At 50.2% G+C, this 25,571-nt stretch overlaps 1 protein-coding gene across 1 annotated transcript in view; it reads right to left on the reverse strand.

The window, feature by feature from the left end:
• Positions 1 to 25,571, reverse strand: part of SAMD11 (sterile alpha motif domain containing 11) — a 107,708-nt gene that overhangs the window by 37,085 nt on the left and 45,052 nt on the right. The window contains exon 5 of the mRNA XM_050322220.1: positions 11,250 to 11,374. Coding sequence (XP_050178177.1) covers positions 11,250 to 11,374 — 125 coding nt within the window. The remainder of the gene's footprint in view (positions 1 to 11,249; positions 11,375 to 25,571) is intronic.

Consider the following 25,571-nt stretch of genomic DNA (forward strand, 5'->3'; position numbering starts at 1 on the left):
CACAGGTGTCCTGCCCCTGGCTTGGTCCTCCAGAGAGATCCCACATTAGTGATGTAACCCCCAGGATGATCCTTCCAGCATCTCGGGTTCACCTTGTACCACAGCACCAAATCCCATGCACTGGGTCTGTGTTTGGGCTGCCCCCCCAGCAGTGTTTTTGGCAGTCAGTTCCATCACAGAATGAAATATTTCCTCTTTCACAGGTTTGTTTTTTTTTTCATTTCAGGTAAAGCCCTGCAATGTGGCAGAGATGCCTCTGGCCCCAAAAGTGTGGGGACTAAATCAACAAGATACACAGTAAGCAAGGCAAAGGGAATAATTATCATCAGCAGCCAGGATGGAGGCACAAAGATATAACAACCCACCCCCAAATTTACCCAGTCAATTGGAGAGCACAAGACAGAACAGCAATCTTCTGAGCTCCAGCCCAGTGTTTTTAGAAGTCATACCCCATCTTTGCCTCCTTAGCTGCAAAGCAGGGAAGAGGCAGGTCCCAGTTTCATTAATTATTTAGTTAACTCACAGTTTCCGGGGTACAACCTCAACAGCAACGTGCCTGTATTACAGCACCAATCCTCTCCTCCTCACAGCTTAACCCACGTGCACAGCCTTGCCAGGCCACTGACACCTGCCAAACACAGGGCCCTGCACTCTAAATTCATCCCTTTATCTCCACGTGCCGCTCGTCCAACCCTCCCCTGTGCTCACACAAAGAACCAGGACGTTGGGATGGGAGCAGCCACAGTCCATCTCCCCCTGACTTTGCAGCAGCAGCAGCAGCAGCAGAACCAAATCTGTTTTGCAAATGAGCTGGCAGTGCAGCTTCTGGATGTCTCACCACCCTCACAGAGACAGGTTGTGCATCGAGTACATCGCCACTCATGGACCACAGAGCCCCAGGACGGCTGTTTACTCAGCCCATGCACCTGCAAAAGCCAACACCTCACCTTAAAGGATGGGGGCTTTGGTTTTTTTATTCCCCAAATTCCTGCTTTTGCCTCTTCCCCCTCCTTTGCCTTCTGCAAAGCATTTCAGTTGAAAAGGAGCCAAATCGGGGCAGGTTTTAATATCAAAGCTGAAAACGAACGACATTATCAGTAGAACTGTAATGTTATGAAGCTGGGCCAGGCAATAACACAGGGAAGGGAGGGCTTGGGGAAGCCCCAAGAACGCTGATCATTCCCTGCCACCAGTGCAACACAGCCCTGGCCACAAAACACTCCCACCCACACAGGTCCCCAGATCCCACATTACCTCCAAGGCTCCTGGCTGGCCTGGCAAGGCAGCACCAGAAAGTGATCCAGAGGGAGGGTTTGGGGAGCAAAGTCAAATATTTTCCCCCAAAGATTCTAGAAATCAAAGTGGATTTTCCCCTGTCTCTTAGCACTCACCTCCTACAGTGAAGCATGAACAGAGAGACAGGCCTGGAAAGCAGGTGAGCTGGAGGAGGGCAGCACTTCTGTCCCCACAAACTGGGATCACCTCAATGGCTTTGCACCATAAGGAGAAAGGATGTGGGCATGGCACCATAAACCCAGCTTGTGTGGAAGCCAGGTTATGTGGGGTTTATTTTGTCTCTGCACTGCCTCTAATCCTCAGCCTGCCAGCACTCAGCAGGGCTGGGTGGCTTAAGAGTCATCTTCACCAACACATCTAAGAATCCCAAGCCTCCTTATCAGCTTTGAAGAGAGGACTTGGGAGCCTAAGTCTGGGAAGATTAGAAAATCCATCTCTAGGTTTCCCCAAAGACAGAGGGACTTTATCTCCACTCTTCACATGGGAATCTGCAGCAGAGGAGATGCACCAAGGACACACATGGTGAGAACAGCGACTGAGCACGGGAATTCCCCTGGAGAAGGGACAGGAATCAGGTGGTCACAAACATTTTTGCCCCTCTAACATTGCTAAATGGGTGGGCTACAGAGAGTCCCAATTACAGCTGAGGGACTGCACCAAATTCTTCTGCACTGTGTTGATGCTCCAGCACGAGGGGAAGAGATCAAGACCTATCTCACGCTCCCTATCCATAGCACTGGGTTTGCTCTGAAAGCTTCTTGGACCCAGAAATCCTGAGTCAACACAGAACTGAGCCAACTTACAAGAGAAATCACCCAGGCTCAGATAGCCAACATCTACTCAGACCAGAGTCCTTTTTCCACCTCCTTTCCCATTATTTTAAGAGGAAGAAAACATCCTCCCTCGCTATTAACTCCCCCATCAAACTTAAACCCTGAAGATGACAATCCCCACTGACCAGCCTGAAATGTCTTGGCATTTATTCAGCTCTCCCCTTCCCTCTGGCACAACCAGGCTCCCACCAGAGGAGCTGCTCTGCTCAGACAACTCCATCCCAGCTCTATCCCAGCTGCTCAGCCCGTCCCTGTGCCGAACCTGACAGGTCTGTGGGGACCCTGGAGACTCAATCCCACAAGTCATGGGCTTGTCTTTGTAAGGAGCTGCCCCAGCAGGCCCAGAGCTGCTCCCAACAAAGGCAGTCCCTGCTCACAGAGTGTGGAATCCGGCTGTGCATCGGCACCGGCCCTTGCCAGCGGGAATCAATGGAACAAAGGGAGGGGGAAGCACAAGGTCATGGGAATAACGGGCATAATTTAACTGAGGGCAACAAGAATAGGGGGAAAAAAATAAAAATTATCAGGGAAGCTGGGGGAAGGGAAGCAGCAAGTGGGCTTCTGGGATTTGGGAATCCTGGAACAGTGCAAGTGCATGCCAGTTCCTGGGGCAGGGACAGCTCTAGCAAGGAAGGAGGGAATGTCACTGCGAAGGGGATGTCAAACCAGCTGCAAAATAAAGGCAGCATCCTCCTCCCAGCAGGTCAGCTTAATGGTTTTGGGGACATGGCAGGCAGCAGGCTTCAAACCTTAGTTACTGCACTGGGTTATCTCGTTGCTCCTTTATGTCCCCACATCTTTATCTATTTGCTGGATGTCATTTAGATTTAGATTGCAAGTGCTCCAGCACAGGAGCATTTCCTTCTGCTGGCTGCTGTGTCAGTCTGACAGCACAAACAGCTCAAACAGCAGAGCAAGGTGGGCACTCCTGGCTCAGGAATATCCCCCTAGCCCAGACCAACACGTCTGCAAACATTCCCTAAGCATCACACTTCAAGTTCCCTGTGACAAGAGGGAAGGACCAGGAAGAAAAGCAGGAAATGAAGGGGAGGGAGGAAGGGGACACACGAACGGGTTCTTAGTACAAAGCAAGGAGGAAGCAATATTGAGTAACCAAAGGTTTTTCTCCTTCCTGCTGACTTGGAGAGAACTTTGGCAGACTGGTCGTGCAGCCACTCCTCTCAACGGCAGAGAAGGGCTCCAGTAGGCAAGAGTCAGTGAGCATCAGCTGGTGATCTCAGTGCATTACACAGGAGCACCCCAAAAGTAGGCTTGGCATCACCAACCCCTTCCTAAACACGAGCTGACCCCAGCACATACGAAAGAGGGAGCTGAGTAGAAGCATTCCCGATGTGTGACACACCAACCATCCTTTTCCTTGGCATGGGAAGCAGGCTGCATCCCCTTCCTCAGCTCCCAACCACAAGGCCATCTGCCTTTCCTCCTCCTACCATCCACAGTATCCTGCTACTTCCCACCTCCTCGTGCTCACTTGATTTGCCTCGCTGGAGCGAAGCACCCGAAAGGACTGTCCAACATTTCAGTTCCCAAGGAGTGAGGGAGGTGCAGGTGATGCTGGAACCACCCTCCTGCCTGTCTGCAACGAGGCTGTTTGTTGGGGAAGGTGCACCAACATCCCCCTGTCTCCCAGGTTCTTTCAAAATTCATTTTTACAGCGTGCACCAAGCCACAGAAAGGTGGTAAATATTCATAGTATGAAAAACGCTCATGGAAAGGATATACTGCACTTAAGAGAGAGATGTGAATTAATTTTATATGCTGCAGAGAGGCTTTTTAGCAGTCACAAACTTGTGAATCCCCACTTTCTTCCAGAAAAGATTTAAAGAACGAGGATGGGAGAGTGGGCTGGAAGTCCAGGGTTTGGGAGACTCATGTGCTCTAGAAAGGAGCATCTTCTAGTGGGTAAGACACGAGAAGGGGAAAGCTTGATAAATCAGAAGACCTCAGCACAGTTCCAGGACGGATCAGGTTGCCCAGAGAGGCTGTGAACTCCCCATGCCTGGAAGTGTTCAAGGCCAAGGACAGGGCTTAGAGCAACCTGGTCCAGTGGAAGGTGTTCCTGCCCATGGCAGGGGGTGGAACAAGATGATCTTTAAGGTCCCTTCCAACCACAAACCCCTTTGGGCAAAGATCCTATGGCCTCAATTTACGTGCCTGTGAGAAAAAGCTGTGAGAACTGGCATCATTGCTCTGGCACAGATACCTCCCTGAGCCCTGGAGAATGCCACACATCACCCAACCACGCCACGGGGCAGGGACAGCATCCCCACTCCCCTGCAGGCTCCTGGGTGCTCAACAGCCACTCCACCTCCCTGGCTGCTCCTTCCACGAGCCTCCCAGTGTTTCTTTAGAGCAGCCAAGGCTGAGGACAGTGATTTCCAGCAGAGCTGCTGGTGGTGCTGCACCCCCTTAGCACCACCTAAATGTCCAACTGCACTCATCCAGCCCCTGGAAAAAAAACAAACCACAACACCCACCAGCTCCTCCAGCCTGTGACAGCTTTGACAGCCAGACTCCTTAATTCCTTTTTCTTATTCCCTTAATCTGTCATCTTTATCAGGCTGGGGAAGTGCCAGGCAGCGTGCAGGAGCCCCGGCCCCGATCAATCTCCACATTACAGCTGACAGAATGGTGCTAATAACTTATTGATCTAATGTTTGCCAAGCCCCACGGGGCTGAAAGGCTGCCATTGATTGGCTTGAGGGAAGGAGCCTCTCAGCTGAGAGCAGAGAGGAAAAGCCTTCAAATTGTCTTCTTCCCGAGGAGCTCGGAGATGGAGGGAGGGTGGGGAAAGGGAGAGCAGGGACGAGGACAGGGGAAATAAAAGAGGAAGAGAAATGGAAAGGAAGAAGGATGTGTGGGTGAGATGGAGATTAAGCATGGAAAAGGAAGGAGGGGGGGGAAGGAAAGGTTTGAGAACCAAAGGAATGTGAGGAGGAGGGAAAGGAGAGAAGGGTAAAGGGAAGAAAAGCAATTGGGAACAAGAAGACTGTGCAGAGATGTAAAATTAGTGGAATAGGCAGCTGACCCTCTTCTTGCTCACAGCAAATCATTAATAAAATCTTCCCAACGCCCAAACCTCCATCCCTGGGCAACTCTTCCCAAGTCTGTTCGTGTCTGACGAAGCACCTGGTACTGCTGACTCCCTGACCAACTCTGAAACCACAGCCCCCAAACCTGGTGACACGGGATACACACAGGCCCTGGAGCTGGAGCAGAGCCAAACTCTGCCTCTCTGAGGCATCAGATTGACTTGTGGCAGGGTCAGAGCTGCCAGCTCTGCCACCCAGCAGTGAGAGTGGACAAGGCAGGAGCCACGTTACAATCCACTCTGGATATCCATACATAACATCAGGGAAGTGTCACACCACCAGGGATCTGTTTCCAGCTCCTTACTAGCTGCCTGTGAGGCACCTGGCAAAGGAGGTGGAGGCAGGGGGCGGGAAGAGGTTATTTTTGGAAGCAGGATAATCTTGCTCTTCCCAGAGCCGCAAGGCAAGGAAGGAGGAGTCAGGGTTTATTTCGGTTTTGGAGATGCAACATGGACTGGCCATGAGTTGGTAGATCCAGCTCCAGAGAGTGACAGACTCCTTGGACACTCAAGGTGCCATGGTGAGCTCAGTCCAGGTGTGGCACCTCCTTCCTAAAAAACTGAGGGAGAACACACCTTGGAAACGCCCCAGTGACCTTCCCAAAGGTGTTTGCAGAGCCATCCTACAAGAACTCTCCCACCAGGGGCAGACTTCAAACCCCTGCCAAGGCTGGACTCAGGGATCTTAGAGAGAGATCTTCAGACATCTCTTAGAGAGATCTTTTCCAGTCTCAACAATCCTAAGTTTACTGAGCTTTAAGAACAGGGCACTGAACTTCCTCAGCTCCTTCTCCCCCTGCAGTGACAAAGCCAAGAATAAAACCTGAGCACTCACACCAGCAAAACCCCAGGCAGCTGCAGGGCACAGCAAAAGGAAACGCTTCCATGCTGGGCTTTCCCATTTTTTCCTTCACCTCCCAGGAACCTCTGTTTGTGTTACAAAAGGGTGCTGGTTACCCCCTGCTCCTGCAAAGCTTCAGGAGAGATAAAAATGAACTTAAATTGAGCACAAAGAGAGGACAGTCCTCCAGCTCCAAGCCAAGAGGATGAAGGGCACCGACAGAGCCCCGACCCTCACGTTGCCTAGGTAAACAATTGTCCTTCATGGTAAAACACATAAACAACAGTGCCTGGGCTTGCAGCTCCTGGATGCCCATTTGGTGCTGATTTTCTGCTCAATTTAAGGCAGCAGTCCAATAAAGGCTGCTGCCTTTTTTTTTTTTTTCTTCCCCCTGTTGTTTGGCTTAGTTAAATGAAAACACGTCTGCATCCCGGCTCATTATCACACGCTCCGAGAACAGCCGTTCGCTGTGATTCTGTCTCTAACCATTAGCCGGAACATCCCTGATCCCAATTCTTTTCCATCCCCCAATATTAACTCCTCCCTTGCAGATGAAAGCTCGAGGTCTCAGTGCCAAGCCAGACGGGGTCATTGGGAAAAGGCACGCGGAATTTCGGGGATGGGCCCGCAGGAGAGGAGACACCCGGATCCACCTTGTGAGCTACAGCCTTGTCAACAAAAATTCCACATTCCCAAATGTGAAGCTGTTCGCAGTTCACTCCTCCTAAAATTTCTCCTTCTCCCTTGCTTAGTCAACAGAGCACCAAGTGGAATGATGAGACAGGAGTGTTAATACAGAACAAATAACCTCACACAGGGAGAAGGGAGAAATCTCTTTTGTGAAGTTTTTGAGACGTGTGGATCAAAACATCGTTTTTCCAGGACTGCAAAAGCACCATGCACGGCCTCCAGTGGAGCAGGACTCCTAAAGTGGGACTCCTCAAGGGACACAACTGCCATGTTCCCCCTGTCAGGTGGGATTTCCACAGGAATCACCGCTGGTTAACACTCGAGGACACCCCTGCTCTGAGGCCAAGGCTCTCAGGGTTTGTCATTTCCTTCAGGTTGAACCAATAACCCCTAGAAAAAGCCCAAGCTCTCTGGGAGCTCTGCACTGCTGGAAAGCTGGCCTTTTTGCTGCTTCCCACACCAGAGCCAAGGAAGCCTCTAATCACTGGGGAAGGGGTCTTGAATCCATGACCTTGAATCCATGACCAATCCCAAATATTATCTGCAGAACCACAGTGATCTGCCGGCTGTTCGGAGCGAGACCTGACACTCTGCCACGTCTCCTCTACGTGCCCTCTCAGACAATATCCACATCAAGCCCACTCCCTCCAGTCACGAGGGGCAGAGGGAAGAGAGGGAAGATCTACCCACCTTCCTCTAGCATCAGTGAGCCTCATTCCTCCACTTCTATCCATGCAAATAGTCCTACTGCAACTGGAAAGCCATGAAATGTGGCGCTGCAGAACAGAGGGTATTTGAGGAGAGAAAGAGGACAAATTTAACAGGATTTTTTTTTTTCCAGGAGAGGAATTACTCAGAGCCTTGGGACCAGGACTCTGTTGCAAAAGATGCTTGTTCAAACCCTAAAGCAGTGTGAGATCACACACACACACGGTGTGGGGAAGGCACCTGTGCTGCCTCTTGTGAACCACAGAGCCCCACGAGGCTCCTCCATCCTCCCCCCACCCCACGCAGGCCCTGGCAGACTGCATTAGCCAAACTGGATAGAGGGGATTGGACTTGTTTACAGCCACACCACGAGCTGCTTAGAGGGGTTCTAAATCCCTGTTTGATGTGCAAACCGTCAGCTTTGCTGCTGTGCCTTTGTCAGGCAGCCCTGGCTCTGCTCATCCTTGTGTGTGTGTGTGTCTCTCTCTCTCAATTAAGATTAAAGCTCCTTGTGCCATCATCCCCTCTCAAGGTAAACCCCTCTGCAGTGCCAGTGCTGTGCCCTGGCTGCTGCCTTGCCTTTATCTGATCCTTTTGGAAGCGACTTTTATACTCCCATTAGGCTCCTGCCTGCCCTCCCCTCCCACGTGCCTGCTCCCCCCGAGGCACTGGAACAACACTCCTCTACCTTTGCAGATGTTCTTAAGCCTCTTACCAAATCTCACCCATGCAGCTGCCTCTGCCTGTTCCTGAGGAAGCACAAACCCCATCACATGTACTTTTCCCTCTCTTCCTCCCCTTGGCACTTCACGCATCCCCATCGTGACTGCAATTTAATTAGCACCGAGGAAAGCACCTCCAGCTTTTCCCACCCCACATCACCAGCTCAAGAGAAGGGCACTGCAGAGAAATCAACCTGCAGGGTCGAATGAGGAGAGACCATTCACGTCCTGGGAGCTTTGGGAATCACCAGAGCTTATTTTTCTGGGTGGGTTCTACATGTGTTCCCCACAACTGCGGCCCTGCAGACCTGTCAGCACCTAAGTGGCTTTGCTAATCTCTCTTCCCTAGAAAGGGAGTATCTCTCAGCCCAAAACCAGATCCAAAACACAGTGATGTTTTTGGTCCCAGCTGTCCCAAACCCCCAGACTGCACCTCCTCCAGGTTTTATTGTTCCAAACACCTCGTGTGTTATTGCACAACCCAAGTGGGTTATTAAATCCTGCTCTAGGCAGGGCCAAACCCTATCTGAGTCTTTCAGGGCACAGTTATTTATTTTCCAAGTCTTCCAACTTCTGCTGTCCCAAACTAATCCCTTCAGTCTCTCTGCTCCCAAACATAACCATCACCATTGACATCGAGTGACCTGTTTTCACTTATAAGTTATCCATAAGCCTTCCAAGGATATTAATCAGTGCTGCTCTTCCAACCAAAGGTCTTTTATGTTCCAGTCAGCCATAGTCAAGAAGGAACAGAGACTGGTGAATCCTGTTCCAGCAGCTCATGGGGGATGGAGCAGCTGGAGCAGCAGAGCAGCCTCTGGAACCTCCACCTCCCCTGACTGGCACCATGTGCCCAACTCCAAACCATAAAACCAGCATCAGAAACCATTCTAGCAGCAGATCCCCCAGTGCCTCTGAGAGCACTGCAGCTGATGGGCACGAGTGATGGCATTAACATCATTTATTCAGCATTGTTTATCTCCAGATGCCTTTCTGGAAGGGGAAGATTCTCATAACCCAAACACACAGTATTGTTCTCAGGGGCACACAGTGCAAACAGCAAGACAACTGGGGGCAAGGTTCTTTTCCCCTTATTGTTGTAACTAAGTGGTTTAAACAACAACCAGCCCTTCAGATTAACCCAGCACTGCCTCTCTTCACGTTCTGTACGTAGCAATTGGTTGTTTTTCCCCTGCCAGCAGAAACAAACAGAACCAAGACACAAACCCAGCAATGGGCATCAGCTCCAAAGCCCAGCACGTTCTGCTTCTGTTCCCCTGACCTGTGTGCCTGGGAGGTGACACAGGACCAGCTCTGCACTCAGAGCTGGCAGCTCCTGCAGAGACTTTGGCAAATGAGCCCTCCCTTAATCAAACCAGCATGGAGAGGGAGCTGGCTCCAGAGAGAGGGGTGGAAATCAGAGTTAAACTGTCCCTGGGGACATGTGACAATATCCCCACCAACCCCCCCATCTCGCTCTTTTGCAGATCAGCTCTTGTTGGACACACCAGATCTGTCACGTCCTGAAGAGCTTTGTCACTTGCCTGGTGGCCTCTTGTGTGGATGAGCCTCTTCTCTTTCACTACTCAAACACTCCTTGGATGCTTGAGCTGTGCTATGAATTCCTTCACAGAATTATTAAGGTTGGAAAAGCTCTCCAAGATCACCAGGCCCAACCATCAACCCACCACCACCCTGTTTCACCACCAAACCACGTCCACAGGTGCCACATCCACCTGGTTTTTTTGAACACTTCCAGGGATGGTGACTCCACCACTGCCCTGGGCAGCCTGTTCCAGTGCTTTACAACCCTTTCCATGATGAAATTGTTCCTAATATCGAATCTAAAGCTCCCCTGGCAGAGCTTGAGGCCACTTCTTACTGCTTCTTAAGGTTAAAAAACTAACCAGAGAACCTCCAGCATCAACTCTAGCAAATAAGAATGAGGGCTTCTACATCTCACTCATCCTTTCCACTGCCTAGCACGGATGGGAATGAGGAGAACCCTTCTGCACTTCAGGAATGCCACGGATCTCAAAGAATCCCAGCAACACTGACCAAGCCCAGCAGTTTCTCTGTAAAGCAAACAGTATTAAAAACCATTTTGACACACAGACATACAGACTCAAGTAAGATCATGCAAAAAAAATGTATCTCTGGCCAGTTTGGAGCTCCTGGAGCTGTGCAGGGAAAAGGGGCTGTTAAGGAAATCTGTTAATAATGAGAATATGAAGATTAAGATGTGAAAGCAAAGACTGGGAGCTGCCCATTGGCTAACAAAAAAACCATGAACAAATCCACAAACAGGTTTTCAGGAAAGGTCTGTATTAACACACATAGAGATCCAGCTCTGATATGGAAGGACAGGAATCAGTCAATATCAAAACTAACATAAATCCCAGTTTCTCCTCAACATTTGTTCATAATCAAGGACAAATCCAAGATCCTGCAATCAACAGATCTCCAGCTTATTATAGAGCCTCACTTGCTGACTGATGAACAACTGTCAACCAGAGCATCCTTGCCCACACTCCCTCACTGACATCCAGAGGGGCACAGTGAAGGATCCAAGAGGAGCCTTTCTGGTGTCACCACACTAACCTGAAACCAGGTGAACTGCCCCAAAAAAGCCAGGCAGGGCTACAAAACCAAGCCACCACACTCCCAAAGGAGCTGGCAGGCACAGCAGCAGCACGGGGAACCTCTGATTAATGAAATTACAAATCAAATCATGCTCTCTGCGAGGCCTTTCTGCTTCACTTGGCACCAGCCCTGGGGACATTTCACTCCTCTGCTGGCGCAAGCTCCTCTGCCAGTACTTTAACACAGACCACTAGATCTGGGAATAACACACAGGGCTGGGATCTCAGAAGGGCTTCACCATCGCCACGAAATCCTTTCCACGCTAATCTTCAGCCAGAACATTAAAAACCCCTTCCTAGAGCTCACTCACGGGGTGTAACACAAAGGAACCAGCCGCTGAAAAACGAAGGGAGAGGAGGGTACTCAACAAACCCAGAGCAGCAGGACCTGCTCCAGCTCCTTACCTGCTGCTCCCAGGCCAACCTCGATGCTGTTTCTCTTGAATTCACAGCGGCTCTGGGTCTCTGGCATAACGAGCTGGCGGCTCTGGTGCAGGTTGGAGATGATAGTGGAAAGGTCGTTATCGCGGCTGCAACAGAGCAGAAAAGCACCAAGTTAAGGAAATCCTATTTGCCACCACATAATTGATTCCTCTGTGTGTGTGAGCATCTCTGTGTGTGTGTGTGTGTGTGCACAGGCAAGAGCCTTTTGTCTGCCCCTGCTGTATTCCAAGAAAGCCTCTCCCCCGCTCCCACCCACGGGGTCCCTTGGTAACCTCCTCTAGTTTTGGGGAGAGAAGTGCAAAAAGTCCCCTTCCCAGCCAGCACTCTCATTTCCCATAAAGGACTCTGCAGCTGCCAGAGCTCCTGATTTCAGTTTTGCCAGATATAACTTGCGTGGGCCAGGACTTACATCTAGGATGGAAAAACTGAAAGTGCAGGAATTGGCAGGTCTGTTCCAGAATTAATAGGAAACTTGAACTGAAAATAACTGATAGTTTTCTATCAGTTGCCACCCTCCTATTCTCAAAAAAACTAAGTTTTTCCATTCCATCGCTGTTGGAACAAAAGACTGATTTGATTGAATAATAGTTTTTCTCTTTAGAGAGAAACCCACCACGAGCCTGGACATCAGCATTACTCAGAGCTGAGGGTAAAGATTTATTTACAAAACTAATTCTCAACTCTTCCCTCTAACAGATCCTGAAACAATGCTCTTCCTTCTGGGAAAAGAAAATGTTTTAGAGCAATTCAGCATTATTTTGCCTGTTATCCTCGCATTAGATCGCTGCTAAGTAGGCTGGTTTAGTCTTTTTTTTTTTTTTTCTATTTCTTTTCCTTCTATGGAGAGGGAGAACACAAAAAGCATTCACTGTAGCAGATAGTGCATTTCAGTGGCAAATGCTTTTGGCTTGCAAAGCGCTGTCCACTTGCAAAGTATTTCTGAATAAACGATATACAAACAGTGAGGAGGAAGAACAAGGTAAAACACGACACTAACTGGCAATGCTGGAACGTTTCCCTTTTGTTTGTTTGCAGAATATGTCAAACCCCTCCCCATCCTTCCAGCACAAGGTGCTTGCCCCGAGCTAGATGTGGCTATTTTTCTTCCTCCCCCCCCCTCTAAATGGAAGATGACAACCAGAAGAACCAGAGACACTTATAAAAAAAATACACATATTAGCAATATTGCCCCCCTTCCCTCCCCCCCAGTCCCACAGCCACAGCTCCCTCCCAGCCTCTACTCACATGCCAAGTGCACCCACTCTGTGCTGCTGTGACACGCAGCACATGACACCAACGCACTGGTGGCAGAGAGTGTCCTCACCTGGGACCAGCAGGGCAGCACGGAGGGTGCATTATCTGCAGAATTACCTAGCAATGATCTTCCTTTAAATATCCCCCTCTTATCCCCCCCCCTCCCTTCCACCTCCTCCCCACCTGCTGCTCCCCCACCTCCAGGCTCCCAGCGCCGGGAGCGGATGCTCTCCGGGCGCTCCCGGGAGCCCATCCCTGCTGCTGGGAGAGCAGGGGCTAATCTGTCGTCTAGCTCCCTGCTAATCAGATAAGTTTATGACAGAAAGTCTTTAGACAGAGGTACTTTCAGCGGGCGTCTGGCTCCAGATTTTCACAGGATGCCGCAGACAAAAACAGCCCCGCGCGCTCGCTCCCGCAGCCGCTGCCACATTCCCGCTGCTCCCCCTCACCCCTCCCGCCCCCAGGCTCAGCTGGGAGAAGGGATGCTCAGATCCCAAAGCCTCTGAGCACCCGTTGCATCTTCCTCCGCTAAACCAGTTCAGATTCCTCCTTATGCAAGCAGAAGGCTAATTACTTAAGCAAGCCCACAGGTGAGTGGGAAGCCCATTTCTCCTGTGCCAAGCAGTTTTGGGCCTTATCCTCTTTTAGCTGCCACCTTTTAAGATGCATTATGCAAATATTTTGGTGTCTTAAGTCATTTATGGGATTAATGTGAAGTGATTATCAGTTCTTTTTAATCATGCCAATCAATAACTGGATGTCAGGGACAGAGGACAAATGCAGATAAACGCTGCCATCAGCACAACGCTGGGGAAAGGGCGGGGGAGAGGAGCCCCGAGTGCAGGGGGAGAGAGGCAGGGAGTAGGAAGAGAAAAATGGGATAATTACATCTTTTGCATTTGCAGGGTGTCTTGCATCCCAGTCGAGCCCACAGCACTGTAAACACGTTCAGCTACGAGGAGGAATTGTTTTATCCACCCCATCTTCCTGGAGGAGAGCACAGCAGCTCCTGAACCGGGCTCTCCAAAACTCTTTAAAAAAGAGTGCAGAAAGCTGTGATATATCCAGTGCAAACAAAAACACGTGGAAGGAAACACATTACCACACCAGAGGTGGTATTCTTCCTTTCCCCAAAATTCTTGTGTTTTTTAGGAGATTTTCCGTGCTCTTAAAATGAAAATTATGATGGCGTGCAAAGGTGCATTAGCAAGTCATGACTCCACACAGGAGAAGGTACCACGGGCCTCACAGGCACAGCCACAGGCTTTGAACTCCACTCAGTCTGCCCACACAATTAGGCAGAATCCCAGGAAAACAGGATTTCGCTGGAATACCTTTGCAGACGGCAAACTGAACACCAAGGTGACATTGAGAGGAAAGGGAAGGAAGTCTCAAGATAAAGCAAACAGGCTGAGACAGCTTTTAACACATCAAACTGTCCCCAGGAGTTGTTCCTTTTGCCCTGGTGCACAGGAGGTTTGGAGCAGAGGCTGCCTCTGTGTTCTGGGCTCATTCTCCACCTGGCTCAGGGGGAAGCACAGAGCTGGGGCTCAAGCCTTAGCAGGGGAAAAGAGAACTGAAGGTTCTCAGGTAACCAGAGACTTTTTTAATGAAAAACTGAGATCTTTCTGCATAGGTGAAGGATTTCAGCATTATTTAAAGCGCTGGTGGCCAAACTGCCCCAGCAAAGGCAACAGCTGCAATGAGACTGCAGGGACTGTGTGGGCTCTAACAAGGGACACACTTGCAGGAGGCTCTGCTGAACCCACAGGACTCTTCTGCCACCATAACAGAACAAAACACCAGCTTTGGTTCTGCAGCTGACAGCTCTGCCACCTCCTCCTCACCCAGGACTGCACAAGAGAGTGAACTTACATAATTTTAATAAGAGACCTCCATGAACCTCCACAAAATCCAACTAACTGCTTTCATCCCGATGCCATTTAATAAAGGGAGTGAAAGTTTAACTTTTAATTGAGTCTCAGTTCCTCCAGTACTCCACCAGCTCTCAGAGATGTAGCCAGGAAGGAGGGCTCTGCCCAGGTAACAGCAATTTTCAGAAACCACCTCTTTTTGCACATCCACTGCAGCTGCATTCCCAGCCCTAAAATTTTGTCCTGGTCCAGCAGGACAAAAGACACTGCACCACCAGGAGCTGAGAAGCATCAGCTGTAACTCCAGCCTGGCCAGACTCCTCACAGCTCAGTCCTGCCCAGGCTCTGCCTTCCCCCAGCCCTGAGGGAACAGCTCAGCCAAACCACCATCACCGACACCACAGCAGGCAAACACCCACCCCAGCCCTGCCTCCTCCACGTGCCATAAAAACCCCAGGAACAGCCTAGCACGTTTCTCCAGGGAAAACAACAACCTGAAAAGCTGTCCTCCTGCAGGCAGGCTGGGCCCTGAGCTCCTCCCAGAGCAGCCCAAACACCCGCAGCTGGGAGGAACGGGGAGCAGCTGTGCCCCATCAGTGCCAGCGTTGGCTCCACACCCCCTGCTCCAGTTCCCTTGGACTAACTGGTCCCCAGCTCCTCATTCCCAAGCACAAATACAGGCTGGGTGGGGAATGGACTGGGGAGTGTTGGTGGGTGAGAAGCTCAGCGTGCCCCAGTTGTGTTGCTCTCGCAGCCCGAAAAGCCAAACCGTGTCCTGGGTTCATCCTCACAGAGTGAGCAGCAGCTGGAGGGGGGGGATTCTGTCCCTCTGCTCTGCTCTGGTGAGATCACACCTTGAGTCCTGCATCCAGCTCTGGGGTCCCAGCACAGGGAGGACGTGGACCTGCTGGAGCGAGACCAGAGAAGGCCACCGAGATGATCAGAGGAGCAGCTCTGCTCTGGAGCCAGGCTGGGAGAGCTGGGGGGGTTCACCTGGAGAAGAGAAGGCTCCAGGGAGACCTGAGAGCCCCTTCCAGGGCCTAAAATGCCTCCAGGAGAGTTGGAGATGGACTTTGGACAAGAGCCTGGAGTGACAGGAGAAAGAAACATAGCTTCCTAGTGCCACAGGGCAGGGTTCGATGCAATATTGGGAAGAAATTCTTCCCTGTGAGGGTGGTGGGGCCCTGGCCCAGGTTGCCCAGAGAAGCTGTGGATCCCTGGAAGTGTCCAAGGCCTCCCCATGGCAGGGAGTCGGAATGAGATGGTCTTCAAGGTCCCTTCCAACCCAAACCACTCCATTATTCTGTTATTCCTCATTCCTGTTGGCTCCAGACTTTTGTTCCCACATTCCATAAAAGAGGCCCTGCCCAGCACTTATCAGAGCCCAGCTCACAGACATGGAGGGAATACAACAGGCAGAAGAATACCCAGCTTGCAGGACCTCAGGTCAGGATCCAGAACACACCCTTTGGGGACACCAACAAAGTACAGCAAAAGCCCAATTACTGCACAGCCTGCCTGGAAGGAGCCCACACCAGGGGAATGGAGAGGAAGAGGATTCCTCCATCTGTGTGCCAAAGGCAGTAATTTTGGGAGCTCACCTGCAGCCCCAGCAGGGCAGTCACCCTGTGCTGTGCCTGTCTGGCCCTGGACCCTGCAGGGTGCCCTAAAGCAGCACCCCCAGCCATGCACTGACACATGCACACACAAGCAGATTAAAGGTCTGATCCCTTCCAGCAGCATAATATTATATTTTAAAAACCGGATTATGGAAGGGGGCTCGAGCAAGATACAGATCTCCTGAAAGGTCAAGGAGGAGACAAAGAGCCTCCTCTTAGGGCTGCAGGTCGCCGTGGCAACGCTCAGTTTGCATGGGGTTCAGTAATTAAATGGTTTGGGGACCTGCAGGAATACAGGTGTGACTCCAAGCTGCAGGGGAACATGTCCTGAGGGTGGATGGATGGATGGATAGGGCACTTCCATCCCACAGCAGCAAGGTTTGCTCTTCCAGAAAATGAAGGGCAGAAAATGAGAACTTCCTGTCAGGACTCCAGAGGGCACGTGGAGGGTTGGCCACATCCAGCTTTTCCTTTCAATCTGGAAAGTCACTCCACGTTGTTGACAATCTCCTAAGACTTTTTTTCCGGTATCTGGCTCCGGATGATCAAAGTTCTGATCACAAGACCCCTTTTTTAGGTAATTCTGCTGTTTTGGTGGGCAAAGTTTTAAGAAAGATCTTGCAGAACTGCAAGGTTTTTTGAGCCTGAACTTCCAATCCAACACACATTTAACCTCAATCCAGAGCACCAGGATTTGTAAGGCTGGCACTCTGACAGGGAGTAAAGCTGGCAGTGGTGATTGTGTGTTTGTCTATTATTGTGCTGCACGTAGCACTGGAGAAGCAACCAGCCCAGCAAACATCCCATATATATCCTACCTTTTCCCTGCCCATTTATCCACTGAGAAGAATGTCCCAAGCTTTTGCAAGCTGCTTCCATCCAACAGGATTCCCATTCCACCGCTAGGCTCTGCCCTGCTGCCAAAAGCAACAGCCAGAGAAGTGGCTGGATATTATTATGGCTTGGGCAATTTTCAAATCCTAATGAAGAGAGGGCAGAGGAGCAAGAGATCCATTTACCAGGAATGCAGGGAAGCTGTGATAAGGGTTTTGCCCAAGCCACAGGCAACTGAGCAGCTCACCGAGCACCACAGCTCAGACCACGGATGTTGCAAGCAGCAACCACAAAGCTGCAAAGGCCAAGTCCAAAAGGCTCCTTTAACTGGATGTAACATGAAATAAGAGCTGTTCTCTTAACAAAATGGCTCCCTGACCTTTGGAGGGGATCCCTGAAAACACTGTGCACTTGACCTGCTCCACTGGCAACAAATCAAGGCTGCAGGGGAGCTCAGTGTAGGAGGCAGGATCCACGGTAGGTCCGGGGAATAACAAAAAAAAAAAGTCTTTCTCATCCAAAAATCTCACGCCACAACCCAACAAACACTGGTGGAGGACTCTGGGAGTACAGGCAGGACCACATGGATAACTGCAGCTCAGATCCAGCCCAGAGCTGGGAGTCTGAAATCCCTGTCACATCCCAAGGCTCTGAGACACGGAGCTCGCCCTGCAGAGCAGTGACGAGACGGACTCGTAACTAATGGCTGCAAAAATTGCTGCTGGAAGGGAAAAAAACCCACCCTGCTAATGTTCTCTACGAGTGCCCTGATTGCTGCCCTGTCTGTGTTTAATGGGATAACTGGTCCTGTGTCTCCCCAAAGCTGGTTGCCCCGATGAGACGCTCGGTAATGGCAGTGTAATGGTCCACCCGTGGCCATTCCAGGAGCTGCTGTCAGGAACAGGCACCCAAGGGACAGCAACCACACCAGGAGGTGCCTGTCTGGGACAGGATGGCACAGCAATCCACTGACTCATCCGAGGAGCTGCAGAGAAGCACCTGCAGAGCAGCCACACGAGCAGAGCCATCCCTGCTGGCACAGGCCGTGCCAGCCCCCTCATCCAGCCCAGCTAATGAGCCCCAACCTGTGCCAGAGCAAGGAGAAGTCCATCACAGGCACTGCCACTGAACTGTCACATTTGCTAATTGGGGCCATCCCCTGGGAGGTATAAATGAATTAGGAGCCAGCCCTTCCAGGGACGCTGTGGTAACCAGACATGCAGCAATCCTTTCTGACTGACTTCTGGGAACAATCATCTTTCTCTTTTTGAGCAACATCTGCACCGTAGGCCTCCCACTGGCAGTGTTTGAAGCCAGCAGCTGTTGCTCTGAGTCTCCTTCTGGTCCTGTCTTGTCCCCTGGTCCTCATGCTGGACCCTCACCCCACTTCCCTCTTCTCAGTCTCAGCAAACCAGTCCCTTACAGCTGCTGAAAGCCCCGTTCTGGAAAAAAACCCTGCCAGCATGCTGGGATGCAGTGACTTTTGGAGGGGATGAGACAGATGGGACAGACACCTCAGGCTCTTGGCTCCTTTGACTCCTGGTCTTTGAGTTGGGGTGAGACAGATGCCCAGGCCACTCTGTCCCTGGGGGCCACAAACCACCCTGAGACCCTCGGGAGGCGGCAGCTCCCAGTTAGTGCTGCGCCAGATCCAGGCTGGGAGCAATGCCTTTTAAACGTGTCTCATTTACAGACATTAGCAGCAACTGCATCTTTAACAAGGAGAAGGACGAGGAGACTAATGGATGGAGACAATTAACCAAAATATAAATCAGTGTCAGAGTCTCTGCATCTCGCAGAGGCAGCCAGGCGCCCGCAGGGTCTGCTGGTTCTCGCAAGGCGCTGCTCAAAGTGACTGCAAAGACTGATTGCAGAGAGAGGGGAGGGGGGAAGAGAGGGGAAGGAGACAATTTGGTCAAAATTTAAATAATTTTCAACAGTGGTTGCCTTTCAGTTTGCTGCAACTCTGCCTCTCCAAAATAAGGAGGCAGCAGAACAGCAACCTCCACGCCCCGTCCTCCTCGCAGGGTGAGCCCCAGGAGCCCTGGGTGCCTCTCAGAGGTTTTCCATCCTGCTGGCAGACAGGGTTTTGCTCTGCCCACGCTCTGAGCTGCAGGATCCCACACAGTAACATCCCTGTGCTTGGTGTGAGGCACAAAAAGAGTGCAGGTCACCCTGCAGAGGAGGTGTTTCACCTGCAGTGCAGCCCCACTCAGCAGCACCCAAAAAAGGCTGCTCCGGTGTCAGGATATTTAGCATAAGTTTGGAGCTCAAGCTGTCATTTTTCTGCTCCAGTTTCCTGCCCAGACTTCACTGGAATGTCAGTCAAACAGCTCTGTGCTGCTGCTCTCCACACACTCGGGGATGCACCAGGCAGGGTGGGAGTGGGAGGCATCAGACACCCAGAGGCCACCTGGTCCTTCAGCAACAGGAGCTCCAGATATAGCTGAGATAAAAACAGAGGGAGTGATATTCCCAGCAGACACAAAATCTGCACAGACCCAGAGACTGCAAGACAGCTGAGGAAATGACGAAGGAATCCAGCACCGGACCAGACTGAGTAAATCTTTTCCTAATAATTAATCAAATCAAAGGCAAGCTGAGCAAACCCAGTCAAAAATCTTTGAAGGGATGCAAAGGGGGAGATTGATACCAGGTTTGGAAGGGAAGAGAGACTCAGGAATTAACATGGGAGGAAATAAAACTGGAAAATATTTCTTTTTAAATATGTTTCAGCAGCTCTCCATCCCCTTAACGATCACACAGTAAGTGCAGGGATTATATTAAATTTTACTGATCAATACAGTTGCTATAAAACTGTCCCGACCCTCTGCCCCTCCCTACCATAAAGAAAAAGAAATCCAATATGTAAAAGGAGGAATGTCAGGGCTTGCAGGGGGAAAGACACAGGGGCATTGATCAGGCCAGGCCAGGTCTGTGCCTGTGCACCCTCCACACCACCCACGTCACTCTGAGGAACACATGGGGTTCCTTTTCCTCCCTCTTTCTCAGCCTGACTGGACACAATTCCAGCTCAAAGATGAATTTCAGTGGTACCCCTGGCTCAGGTAACAGGTTCACAGACTGTTTCCTCTCCAGTGATTCCTTCCATGCACCATATGCACACCCATCCGTGCCTGGCCAGGCTGATACACCAGGACTGACAATCAGCTGCAAGGAGATGATAGAACCACCACAACCTGCAGAAACACCAGTGATCTTTCTCCTCCTTCTCTGCTGACCTCCTCTCCTCTCTCCTCACCGTCACAAAAAGGCAAGTTCCTGGTGCAAGGATCAGACCAACAATCACAGCCAGGCTCTTCCCAGAGTCACTGGTGCTGGAGGAAATGGCCTCAAGCTGCACCAGGGGAAGTTCAGCTTGGATATGAGCAAACATTTCTTCACTAAATAGGTCATAAAGCACTAGAACAGGCTGCCCAGGGAGTCACCATCTCTGAAGGGATTTAGGAGATGTGGCACTTGGGGACAGGGCTAAGGGTCGGATTTGATGCTCTTGGAGAGCTTTCCCAACCTAGAGGAGTCCATGATTTAGCAACAGGAGCCAGTGGGAGTGTGCTGCTCAGGGCTGCCCAAACTGGAGCACACGCCCAGGGACAGGACAGGCATGTAAATCAGTGGCTGTGCAAAGGGAATAATGAGCTTTTTATGGAAGCCATTAAAGGGAAAACCCAGATTGGTCTATAAATACCGTTGCATCATTATAGCTCTGAGAAACAACCTTATGCAACAGCACAACCACGGGATGTCAGGACTGGTGCAAAATAAGAGCTCAAAACCTCTCCTATTTTTTGGTCACCCTTTTTTTAAAAAAACTAATAACCAATTTCCAAGGAAACATATGCATTCCAGTCTAGCTCCCGGGAAAAAAATAATAAATCCACCTTCTGTTCCCCTGCTATTTGCAGGTAAATCTGGGGGGTCGTTACAAGGTCCTGGAAGGTTGCTGCAAGAGCAACACCCAATGCAGCTCCCACATAAAATGCCACCAATATCACTCCTTTTCCTTTAACCTGCAATGTCCAGGCTCTGTGGGCCATTTAATCACAGATTCATTGATTTTTAAGCCCCAGAAGGGTCTGTTATATCTCCCTGCTCTGACCTCCTGCACAGAATCTGTCAGGAAATCACCCCATCGTGCTCCCAGTCAATAGTGGCAGGTTGGAGTGGGGGGAAGTGTGACCTGTGTCTGAGCTGGCAAAAAAATGTGACCTGTCCCTGCCCACCAAGGAGCAAACACAGAGATCCTCCATCTCCAAACCCTGCCCACAATGAAGTGAGTGCTCTGGGAGTAAAATCATTCATTTATTCCCAAGAGCTGATGAATCCTCTCAGCTTCTTCCTTACTGGGATGTAAACCTTCCTAACTAGATGAGATAAAGCACATTTCACAAGCTCTGCCTCCCTGCCTCATACACAGCACCCGAACCAGTGCAGGATTAAACCATCCTCCAGCCCAGCAGAGCCACCTTGGGATGAGAAATTCTGCAGAATAACTTTCTCCTCAGCATGCCTTGCTCTGCCCTGGCATGGCCTTTGAGTGCCAGAGGTCCTTGAGCAGACAGGCAAGGTCACTGCCTGACACTCCCAGCAGTAAAACCCAGGGTCACTGAGTCAGCAGAAACGGAGATGGGGATGTGGATCAGGGAAAGCTGGCAGCTCAGACCGATCAAGGGCTCGCCCCCTCCTCCCTTCACTGCTGCTTATCACCTTGCACACAGCTCAAAACATCCCCAGCACCTCCCTAATCACAGCACGCAGCCAACACCTTCCCTCGCAGGTCGCCCAGTGGACAAACAGCCCGCGCAGGATAAGACCTAAAGCTGTGCACAGCAGGATTTGGGTCAAGGATTTGAAGGCTCTGATCGGGTGACTAATGAAGAAGGGGCTGGGGGTGAGAGGGGGAGCAGCAGAGTTGGTTTCCCTGGTGCACAGCAGGCAGCATGACCCGCTGACAGCCCGGGGTCGCTTTTCCACCGGAGCTGGGGCAGACGAGCCCAGGGCCGAGGGCTGGATGCAGGGCAGCACCTGGGGTGCAGCTCTGAGGAGCACAGGGGCTGCCTTCCTTCCTCCAGACCTCTCCATGCCTTGCTGCCTCCCCCCTATCCCACTTCCAGGACCTCTCCAGGCATAAGCTGGGCAGCTCCTGACCTGCCACTGCATGAACCGCTGGGAGGAAAAACACCTTCTGCTGCTGCACCTGCTGGCTCCCTCTCCCTCCTTCCCTAATTCACCTCTAACTTCCCTACTTGCTGCAAAAACCTGGAGCACGCATACCTGGTTTGCCCCCAGCATTGTGTCCAAGAGCACTTTCATGTCCCAGACTGTCCCTGGCACTCAGGAATCCAGCCTGGATTTAATGGAAACTCCCACCCACCTCTGCTGGCACAGGAGTAAGCTGTTCCCCATGGGAATTCTGTGCTCTAGACAGGAGACAGAAGCATGAATTCCAGCAGGCAAAGCTCAGGAAAAAAAAAGCTGCCTCTCATTTCTTGGCCACCTTTGGTTATCGATTTTTTAAACTGGATAACTTTTGGATAACTTTTAAAACTTCACCACTGATAAAAAACAAACCTCTTGGTCATTCTCTGTCCTTCTTAGACATCAGTCTAAGATTGACCTTGACAGACAACAATTTACCAGCACCCCACCTCTGCCTCTAAGGTATCTCCACCTTCTGATGAGATGTCACCCATCAGACACAGGCAAAAAAATGAAAGAAAGGGGAAAAACAAGGGATTGGGAAAAGAGGAAGGAGGGGTAAATAAGTTTTGCCAACTGGAAGGAACTGAGAGGCCTGAAAATCCCAACCCCAACCATGGGCAAAACAGCCCTAAATCTTCCTGCAGACTGATCTCGAAAAAAACAAATTAATCATCCTGCAATGTCCCAAGCAAAATGCCCATAAAATTTCATTAATGCTCATGACAGTTCATAAAAATGATCAGTAGCGCTGGCAACTCCAAAATAAGGTGGAAATAAGTATAAAGATGTTTTTACTGTAATCCTGCTCTGTCATTCAGCTCTCTGCAAGCCCATAAATAAAAATAAGATGGAATTACACCCCAGTGATGCTGGACTGGAGATGGGGAGGAGAGATATCCCTGAAGTTTTGGATTTGTCTGGATGCTGCGTTCCAGGGCTCCTCAGAAAAGCACAAACAGGAATGTTTTGCTCGGCCAGCACAAAGAATGTGTGGCTGACACGCAGCTGCCGTGCCTGATGGAGACAGGGGCTCTTTAAATATCCCAAATTCCCCTCATTTTCCCAATTCATTAAGCTGCCGGCTTTGAACTGATGAAATATTAAAATACTTCGGATGAGCAGCTTTAATTGGGTGACAGGGCACGAGTTTAGACACTGAACAGTGGGGAGTGATGATCTACAGGAATCACTCACACGGCCGAAGCATTAAGGACAGACACATTCAAATGGTTTCAGTCTCACAGAAGGGTGTGAGGGGGGAGGTCAGAAAATCTCCTATTCCACAAATGTGCCCTTGAAGTTTTGGTCTAAAAGCAGATGGATGTGAGCCTGTCTTTGATCCCTCTATGAGTTAAAATGTATCAAGAATTCTTCCCAAAGCTGCATCCAAGCCTACGTGTGTCTCAATGATACACAAAGGCCTTAAGATGCCTTCAGTTTATCCAGAATCCTTTAGGTTGTCCTACAAAAGGTCCATTATAACCCCCCTACTATGACAGATACAACACACTGGGGATAAACATGAACAGAATTACTCTTGATTAAACTTTCCTTCTTCTTTGTAGCTGTCTAACAGCTTTTCTCACCTTTATTTGAAATATAATTGTATCCTTCTAGCTTTAAAATGAAAGCTAAAACTGGTTTATCAGCTACCTATTTCCCTTTACTCTTTCAATCTCTGCTAGTCCATAAATGGTCTCCTTTCCCTAACCCACCCCTATAGCCAAATAAATCTTCCTGGGAATGAATGTAAAAGCAAAAAGTATTGCTAATGAAATAATGATGAAATAATTAACTCAGATTAAATAATACTCTTCAGCACTCCAACAGGTACTAATTTTCTCCTTGTCTGGCCTTATTCCTACAAGAAAGGGAGAAGAAAAAGCCTCTCAGGTATCTCTGCTCTGGATGATTCCTTAAAAATCCAAGGCCCAACTCACCCACTCCCACGGACCTTGGGGAATGTCCTGCCAGCAGCCTGTGTGGAGCACAGGAATACATGGAGGCTTCTACTCCCTGACTGAACCTTCCCAGCTGCTCTTCACTGACACAGAACATTCCTGTGAATGTCTCTTCACGGGGTGGATTTGGTGTGGATTTACTTTACCTCTCCTCTCCCAGTTAAACAAAAAGAGCACGTCCATCTCCCCGCTGGGCGCCCATTGTCTAAAATCAAACAGGTATGGCACTGTTTGATGAACAAACCCAGCTCACCCAGCTGGAAAGGCTTTTCCTTCCAACAATATTGTGTCCACAGAGCCATGCCTTGACTGCCAACAGGGATGGCATTAGCCAAGAGCTTCCTTGTATTTATTGGCTTTGCCTGCAGGAAGCACGTCCTGGTTCACAGCTCCAGCAGTTACAAAGGTGAGAGTCCTTTGGATGTTCCACCAAGACGAGGATTAAAACATTTCCTTAAGCGGTCTCTGTCCCAAAACCACAGCAGAAATACTCTGGGAGGGCTGAATTCAGCCTTGTGTTGAATAAATGTCCTCTCCACACCAATGCCAGTCAATGGTTAATACATCCTGTGGTATCTCACTGGGATCTCTCTGAGTTTTCAACAGCCCAGAGTCAAGAATTGGCTTCAAATTGTCCTCCAAAGTCACCCTTGAGTTGTGGAAACAGCTCTGCAGGTCTACACACAGCTGGTATCTCCCCATTCTCCCCTGCCCTGACTTAAATCAGGTGGGCAAAACCTGGGTGGTTCAGCTCACCACCAGCTTTCCCAGCTGGGGCTACGAGGCAGGACCAGTGAGCGACACAGAAAGGCAAAGGCAGGTCCCTGTTTGAAGACACTCATTCCTCTGCCACTGTCTGGTTTGTCTGCTGTGACTTCAAGGCCCTTATCTGACGAGCAGCAGCTCTGTCAGCAGCAGACACTGAAGGCTGCAGGGTGTTACGGGGTCACACCCAGCTTCCAGCCGCTAAAAAAACTTCTTGTGACCTTTTCCTACCTATTTCAGGTCTCCGAGATTAAAAGGCAAGAGCTCGCTAGGAAAAATAAATAAATAAATAAACAGCCCAGCCCAGAAGCCACCCTATATCAATCCTTAAAGGGCAGAGCAGCAGGATGCTCTGGCACTTGATAACGTTACCTGTGTCACACAGCAGTGCTTTCTGCTGACTCAGGATCAGCCTTGACATGCTCAGAAACCACCGACTTTTCAATTCTCCTGTCCTGTTTTCCTTCTCTCTCCCTGTGTATCTTTCCAAAGCCCATTTCCCGGGTATTTTTCACCTGCTTTTTCCACTCAGCCTTATTTGTTCCATGGTTTGTTTTTTTTTTTAGTTAACCTGCCTTGTTGCTGCTCCTTAAATGCAGTTATTTAAGAGGTGTGCACTGTACCACACCAGCCAAACCTGCACATCCAACACTCCAGTTTAAGCAGTTCAGCACTGCTGTTTAAACCCATTTCTGGCTGAGCAAGTGTTTATGCCCAGATTAAATCAACATGGAAAGACCCAAAAAGGATGTT

This window comes from Myiozetetes cayanensis, unplaced genomic scaffold, assembly GCF_022539395.1.
Source record: "Myiozetetes cayanensis isolate MyiCay16 unplaced genomic scaffold, myiCay2020 scf28, whole genome shotgun sequence".
NCBI lineage: Eukaryota > Metazoa > Chordata > Aves > Passeriformes > Tyrannidae > Myiozetetes > Myiozetetes cayanensis.